This window comes from Galeopterus variegatus, unplaced genomic scaffold (assembly GCF_000696425.1).
Source record: "Galeopterus variegatus unplaced genomic scaffold, G_variegatus-3.0.2 Scaffold2494, whole genome shotgun sequence".
Classification (NCBI taxonomy): Eukaryota; Metazoa; Chordata; class Mammalia; order Dermoptera; family Cynocephalidae; genus Galeopterus; species Galeopterus variegatus.
The window spans coordinates 163,945-171,493 of NW_007728605.1; the positions used below are offsets into that span (position 1 = coordinate 163,945).

The 7,549-nt window shown below is 46.5% G+C and overlaps 1 protein-coding gene across 1 annotated transcript; it reads right to left on the minus strand.

Moving 5' to 3' along the window:
• Nucleotides 1-699: 699 nt before the first annotated feature.
• ZBED3 (zinc finger, BED-type containing 3) lies at nucleotides 700-4,827 on the minus strand. The gene is made up of 2 exons (XM_008581959.1): nucleotides 4,601-4,827; nucleotides 700-4,521 (listed from the first exon to the last, which is right to left on the minus strand). Exons 1-2 carry the CDS (start codon nucleotides 4,825-4,827, stop codon nucleotides 3,966-3,968), a joined length of 783 nt encoding a protein of 260 aa, XP_008580181.1. The 3' UTR covers nucleotides 700-3,965.
• Between the last annotated feature and the right edge of the window lie 2,722 nt (nucleotides 4,828-7,549).

A 7,549-nucleotide genomic window follows, 5' to 3' on the forward strand; every position in this document is an offset into this window, starting at 1 on the left:
CAACAATATAGAGCAGAAAGTAAAACCTCTTCCATTAATTCCCACAACCACCATTCAGTCAGCACTCAGGTTAATTGCTCTGTCCCCTAACAGGCCACTCAGACTCCCATTAGCCATCTTTCTTGAGGGAGTGGTTAAGATTCTGAAAATAAATCTTTGATTTAATAGTTCTAACCATTGGTGAAATAGAAGAGTAACATTTGTAGAAGTCTTTTTTTCCCTTCTAGAAAGTCCAAATTCAGATATTGTAGCCCAACTTTCAAATCCACATGAAGTTAAATTCCAATACTTAGAAATAACTTATACTATTATTAATGTAAAAATGGCAAAAAAAAAAAACCCAGAAGAAATTACATTAAAATGTTAATAGCAATTTTACCAAGGCAACAGGACTTTGGGGGATTGTTTTTTCTGCTGTTCTTTGTAGACTGGGGCATTACATTTTTGTTACTTGTATAATGAAAAAAACAGTCCTACAAAAAACATTCCTGATAATGACATGCTAGAATAGTTGATTATATTTAAATCAAACAGCCCAATAACTGACTTATTAAGTTTCGACTAAACAGCTTTAAAAAATTATTATTGCTATTTCCCTTTAGGCTCTTTTTTTTTCTGCTAAGAATCTTACTTAGAAAATTAAAGATAGATGAATTATAATTACAGAAAAACTAACATAAAAATCTTAAACACGTTGAATTAGTTCAATGCCTCAGATATTTATTGAGCAGCTATTATATGCAAGGCACTGTGGGAGTAGGAAGAGTCAACGACCCCCAGGGGCTCAGGTCTGACAGGGGAGGTAAAACAAAACCCTACATAGCCATGCTAGATGGCCTGCTTTGAGGGCTGTGAGATACAAAATGCTAGGAGAGTCCAGAGAGGTAAGGAAATGCCTCTAAATGAGGAGAAATCAAGGAAAGCTCTGTGGTCTTAGAAAGTGGGTGGGCTTTTTCATACTCAGATTGAAGAAGTTTTTTAAGTCGAGGGACAGTGAACTGAGGCATAGAGGGGCCAAGACCAGGGCATGTTAGGAAGAACAGACTCCAGTTTGGCTGGAGCATACAGAATACATAGGAGAGGGGACAGATAAGACTGGCATCTGGGGAGTGGGGAGGGCAACTTGAATGTCAGGCCACAAGGTAGAGCCTGGACTATAGTAAGTAGGTAATGTGTGACCTTGGGGGCTTTTCAGCAGGAAAAGTGATATAATTAGTCAGCATTGGTTTAGGACATTTCTTTGGCTTTGGCCAAGTTGTGTCAGGTCAGGAGAAATAGGGGAAGACAAGAATGGGAAGATGAATACCAGATGAATGGTAAATGGGGTCTGGGCTTGGCAGGTGGCATCAGAAGGAAGGCAGGTACCATATTTTGTAGAGACAGACTTAGTAGAGCAGGTGCCTAGAATTCAGTGAGACTGAAGTTCAGATACCACTTTGCCTCTTTGCAGCTGTGAGGCTGTGAAGACTTTACTGAACTCCCCTGAGCCTGTCTCCTCCTCATCTACAAAATGGGCACAATAGCACCTATGTCACCGGGCTAGCTGCCTGGCAGGTAATTATTTTTGTAAAGCCTTATAGCATAGCTCTGACACTTGGTGAATGCTCAATATCAATTCCAGTTAATTCCACTAATAAATTGGGAGCTAGGAAGGAAACAGGTGTCAGCTTCCATAACTAGCAGGGAAGCAGAGCTCTCAGAAGAGCAGTGCAGTAGCTAGGAACATGGCGTCTGGGAGTCAACTGTGACTGCATTTGGATTCCACCGCTACTATATACCAGCTGTGATCCTGTGCAAGCTACTTAATCCCTTTACCTCAGTTTCCTTAGCTGTAAAATGGCCATCGTATCAGTACCTCTCCATGGAGCTGCTGTGAGAATAAAGTGAGATATTACATGTAGTGTGTAGTGCATACCTGATACATTTTAAATACCCAGTAAATATTAGTTATCAGGTGAGGGGTGGAATGTGGAGTTGAATAGATCTTTCCATGTGAATGCCCTTTCCATTTGTAGTGGCAGGAGATGCAAGTAGGGGTAGAGACACACAGCAGGGGATTGGGCATGAAAGACCAGAGCCAGGAAGGCTGGAGATAGGAGTCGCTGGCACAGAAGAGATTATTGTAAGTCTACTGAGAGATTAGTCAGAGTGGAGTGTGGAAACTGGTCCAAGTAAACAAGCAGACAAGTCCAGAACATAGGACATTGTATAAGACAGCTGGCCTGGACGCTTCAAAAAGTAAACATCATGGAAAAAAATCTAAGGGGGGATGTACTAGATTAAAAGACACTAAAGAGTTATAACCAAAAGTAATGTTTGAACATTGATTGGACCTGTTTGAAAAAAGAAAAAAAAGAAAAGACATTCTTGAGACAATTGGGGAATTTTGATTAAGGACAACGTATTAGAGGCTATAAGAAAGTTATTTATATTCTTAGGTATGATCATTGTAATCATGTAGAACAAGGTTTTCATTCTTAGGAGATACATGCTGATTCACTTAGGGGTGAAATGTCATTATACACACATACACGGGGTACAGAGCGGGAAAAGTAAATATGGCAAAATGTTAACAATTGTTCAGTCTAGGTGGAGGGTATGTATATGGGTATTCGTTGTACTAGCCTTGCAACTTTTTCTGCATGCTTGGGATTTTTCAAAATAAAAAAAATAATAATAATAAATTAAAAAAAGAAAAAAAGGCCTGAGGAAAAAATGGGAAGCGGTATACATCAGGAAAAGGAGTTCTTGGGGGGAAAAGCAAGTTCCATCTACCAAAGGAGGTATTTCCAGAAAGAACACATTAAGAAAAATGAAATCATCACATTTGGTCATTCCAAGATAGTGGTGGCTTCGAATGTAGCATAGAAAGCTGACCAGGAGTGAAGGAGTAAGAGAGGAGGAGGAAGTATAGGCAGCAAGGACTACTTGACCCTTCTGGGTTGAAAGTCCTGGGCACTGCTGAGGAAGAAGAGCCTGGGGAAAGGGAGGGCGACAGACGGAGGAGGAATACTAATGGAGCAGAGACCCATAAACGTGGAAGAGGAATGACAGAAAAACACGACAGTAAGATGTGGTGGTGGGCGGGGGAGGGAATCTTTCTCCTTTGACCTAGGAGTGAGGACTGTGAAGACATGTGCGTTAGGAACCGCTCTTCCTAGCAACAACGGGATGAAGTCATGTCTTGCCACCAAGGTGGCAGGAATGTGTGGCAGGAAAGGAGGGAAACCCCTGCCACATCAGAGCCACATCTGCCACTGGGTCTGAACCAGGGGAAAGAAGATGGCTGAGGTGAGACAGGGTGCGTCTGGTATTGGTTGGGCATCTTGTGGGGGGGATAAAAAAGGGGCCCTCTGGGGCTGCCCTGACGTGGCTCTTGAGGTGATGAGAGTAAAAAGAGCAGTAGTGGAAACTACAGGTCTCCCTTTCAGAACTTGGTGCTGAGCAAAGAGTAGGCTTTAGGAAACGTGTAAAACTTTTCTGGGTGAAAACCTTTCTCACTTCCATGCACCAACCACCTTGGTTGTTTTAAGGCACATGGTGTTTTAAGTCTTTAGTGTGTAAAGAAGCTTCTGTCCTTTCAGGATCACCAGGTACAGGGTTCTCAGCCCCACTGGCCACGGCACCGGGCGATATGGATTCCCGGTGCTGCTCAGCTCTCAGGTTTCCCGCGTGCGCACTGCCCTGCACGCAGGCCCACGAAATGCCAACAGCACGGGAGGCCACAGGGGCTTCGGCTCCCAGCATCCCATGTGACCCCACTGAGGAAATGATTTTTGGTTCTGCTCCGGCTCCCGAAGCGCTTCTCAAACGTAAGCAGTAGCATGGCGTGGAAGACCCGGCATTTGGAGCCCCCGAGTCAGTCGGGGGTCCGCGGGCCTGGATCCTGCCCCTCGGGGAGGCTGAAGGCACCGGCCGCGGCCCACACTTGGAGGAGCGCGGGCATGGAGTGGAAGTGGCCAACACTACAGGAGGACCTTCGTGATAACGCAGCCGCTGCCGTCCCCCTCGGGGTCCTCTTTGAGAGGCGGCGGTGCGGCGGCGGCCCAGGCCAGGGCGCCCTCGCGGCGGCTCACCTCTCGCAGCCGCGCCTGCAGCGCCTCGGCGGCAGGTGGCCCAGTGGCCCGATGGGCGCCCGGGGAGCGCCGGGGCCAGATGGAAGTACCCCCAGGCCTCGGAGTATGGCGCCCGGCGGCAGGTGGCCCAGTGGCCCGATGGGCGCCCGGGGAGCGCCGGGGCCAGATGGAAGTACCCCCAGGCCTCGGAGTATGGCGCCCGGCGGCAGGTGGCCCAGTGGCCCGATGGGCGCCCGGGGAGCGCCGGGGCCAGATGGAAGTACCCCCAGGCCTCGGAGTATGGCGCCCGGCGGCAGGTGGCCCAGTGGCCCGATGGGCGCCCGGGGAGCGCCGGGGCCAGATGGAAGTACCCCCAGGCCTCGGAGTATGGCGCCCGGCGGCAGGTGGCCCAGTGGCCCGATGGGCGCCCGGGGAGCGCCGGGGCCAGATGGAAGTACCCCCAGGCCTCGGAGTATGGCGCCCGGCGGCAGGTGGCCCAGTGGCCCGATGGGCGCCCGGGGAGCGCCGGGGCCAGATGGAAGTACCCCCAGGCCTCGGAGTATGGCGCCCGGCGGCAGGTGGCCCAGTGGCCCGATGGGCGCCCGGGGAGCGCCGGGGCCAGATGGAAGTACCCCCAGGCCTCGGAGTATGGCGCCCCCAGGCGGCCGGGAGGCACCGGCGCCAGCTCCGGACTCAGGCCGCCCTGCGCCGCCACCGCGTCGTCCTGCCCGCGGCTCTCTTCCATGGTCATGGCCAGCTCTTCACGCCTCATTCTTTCTGCTGCGTCTGCACACCGAGGGAGAAGGAGGGCGGAAGCGGAAAGAATAGTAATAATAATTACTATTACACACACAACTCCTAAGACTAGTGCGCCTGTGAAGAAACCATGCCGCCCTCCCTTTTATTCTTTCTCCTTAATATTCAGTATTAAGTGTTGATCCCCGGGGAAAACATGTTTAAAATGTCTAGCCCTTCTTATACTAGGAATTCTCTTTGAAATCAAGTGGGTTCCCAGCTAACAAGTATTTATACTAATAGTGGGAAGCTAAGCTTCTTGAACGGAAAGAACTAGCTAGTAAGCGCTGTATCTATATATTAGTTTTAACTAGTCTCCTTCACTTTATTAAAAAAAGTTACTGTCTTCAGGGTAAGAGCGAGGCTCCCTTCTGTAGTCTTCTCTGGGTATTGCAGAGCAAACTTTAGAAATGAGCAGAAAATAATGATTTGGGAATGAACATTTTGTTTCTTAAACTTTAGGGGCAGAAGTTCCAGTGGTGAACAGGCTTTTTAAAAAGCTTTCAATGACTGAACATTTTTCAAGATAAAATTATCTGTTTTTGTGATTATAAAAATAATGTTCTTGTGAGAAAATTGGCAGTAATGAAAGCCATTAAAATGTTTTAGTAAATGCACATTTAGAAAACGGCAATATATAAAGCAGCAAACTTTTACCTTTAAATTAGATGGTGGGCCATGTTCCGAAGGCTTCCAGGTCCCTGTCATTGCCTCAAGGTTTCCAACCAACCCAAGTTCCAGGGATAGAATCACTGTATGCAGCATGACTCTTGAGTTCTGAAGCACCATCAGCAGTGCTAGAAGAAAATTTAGAGGACGGGAGGCCCAGTAAAAGAAATTCAAAATTTAGAGGACGGGAGGCCCAGTAAAAGAAATTCAATCAAACAGCCTTAAAAACAGATACTAGAAATACTGACTTAGTGCCATGTCTTTCTAGTGTTCATTTTTTCTGGCCCTTTCATAGGTGTGCAAGGCATAAAACAAATAAAATTAGTTTTTTTAAATTGCTCATCCCAACTAAATGGCGCCCTCTATATAGCTGCAAGCTACAAAGCTTGCTCAATACTTTTAATTAAGAAAGAAAAATAAAGAAAATACCTTCTCACTTTGTCCAAGAAAATATCTTTTTTAAAGGGATCCAAACATAATGCAATGACTATCATTGCAAAGTCTTTTCTATTAGGAAAACAATGCACGACTTCAATAACCTATCAAACAAGGCAGGGATAGGAAAAGGTGAAGTATAGCCTTTAAGAAATACGTTCATGGGGCCGGCCCGGTGGCGCACTGTGCTAGTGCGCCGCTTGGGAAGTGCGGCGGCGCTCCCGCCGAGGGTTTGGATCCCACATGCAGACCGGTTCCCGCTCACTGGCTGAGCGAGGTGCGGGGCCAACACCGAGGGTTGCGATCCCGTTGCCAGTCCCGGTCTGGTGCGGGGGCGACACTGAGGGTTGCGATCCATTGCCGGACACGGAAAAAGACAAAAAAAATAAATAAATAAAAAAGAAATACGTTCACAAAGGACCAAATGTGTGACTATAGACAAATGTGCTTCGAAAGTTTAAAAACAATAAGAAGAGAACACACGACAGACTCCCTGAGTTCTTCTGAGAACTTATCTCAGGGGGAAAATCAAGGCCTACGTGGGGAGAACCATGCACAGTGAGCTAGCCAATGCCTGCTCAGACTGTCAGGTTTCCAACCAGCAGCAGTGAAGATGATAAAGTTCCAGAATCTCTCTTGCTATAAACACAACTGAGAATGATTGAAGACAAGATGAGAACAGGAAAAATAGGCTTCTATATTAGTAGATTTAGTGTAAGCTTTTAATTCAACTGCTAATAATGTTCTTACAAATGCATTACAATTTTCTAAACTTAATTGTTCTTTTTCCCACCAAGCAGTCTACTCAGGATCAGGCATGACCTTTAATATGTCTCTCACATTTTAAAAAAAGATAATAATTATACCACAGTCATCAAAAAAGAACAGAATCAGGTCTCTTCTAACAATAGAGTTGGCTTATTCACATATCTTCTGATTCACAGGCATTGAATTGAATACTGTTACTCATGATGACCAATTAGCATAACAGGACTTTAGAAATTAAAGGCCACATTTCCCCCACTAGATTTATTAAATTGCTGTGGGGAAAATAGGTAACTTAGTCAGACTCCCTCCGCTCAGGTCTGGCTGGGGGGTCAGCAGCACATTTCTTGTAAACAAGTTGTTGGGTAGAGTTAGTGTGCATGTGTAGCCATGTCTCTTTCTAATTAATTGCTTTTGTGTGTTCTGCAGTTTGTGAAGCAGGCTGGCGGCAGAGAGCTGTGTCTAACAATAGAGTATGTTTACTCTGCTGGCAGCTGCTCAGGTTCAGTTTTTCTTTGGACTTTGCCAGCAGCAGTTGAGTTTCTGAGTTTCTGTTTGTACTGCTTAGCTCCTAGTGTTGTGTGTGCTAAATAAAGAGTATTCCTTCTTCAACCAAGGCTCCAAGGACCGTTTTATCTGGTTACCTAGCTTGTAGACCTGCGTGTGAAGGGTTTGTGAACAGGCTCGAGGGGTCTGTGAGCACCAGACCCTAGCCCTAGCTCTACAATTGCTGAAGTTCCAAAAGTAGGAATAGGTGGGATGAGGAATTACAGACCACCTCCAAGGAAAATTTGTTTATGGTCAGTAAACATTACAGTCATGTAATATTA

Coding starts and splice junctions, on each gene's coding strand:
- ZBED3 (XM_008581959.1), bottom strand. CDS start 4,827: ATGAGGCGTGAAGAGCTGGCCATGACCATGGAAGAGAGCCGCGGGCAG. Junction 4,522..4,600: donor CCATACTCCGAGGCCTGGGG/GTACTTCCATCT, acceptor CCATACTCCGAG/GCCTGGGGGTACTTCCATCT.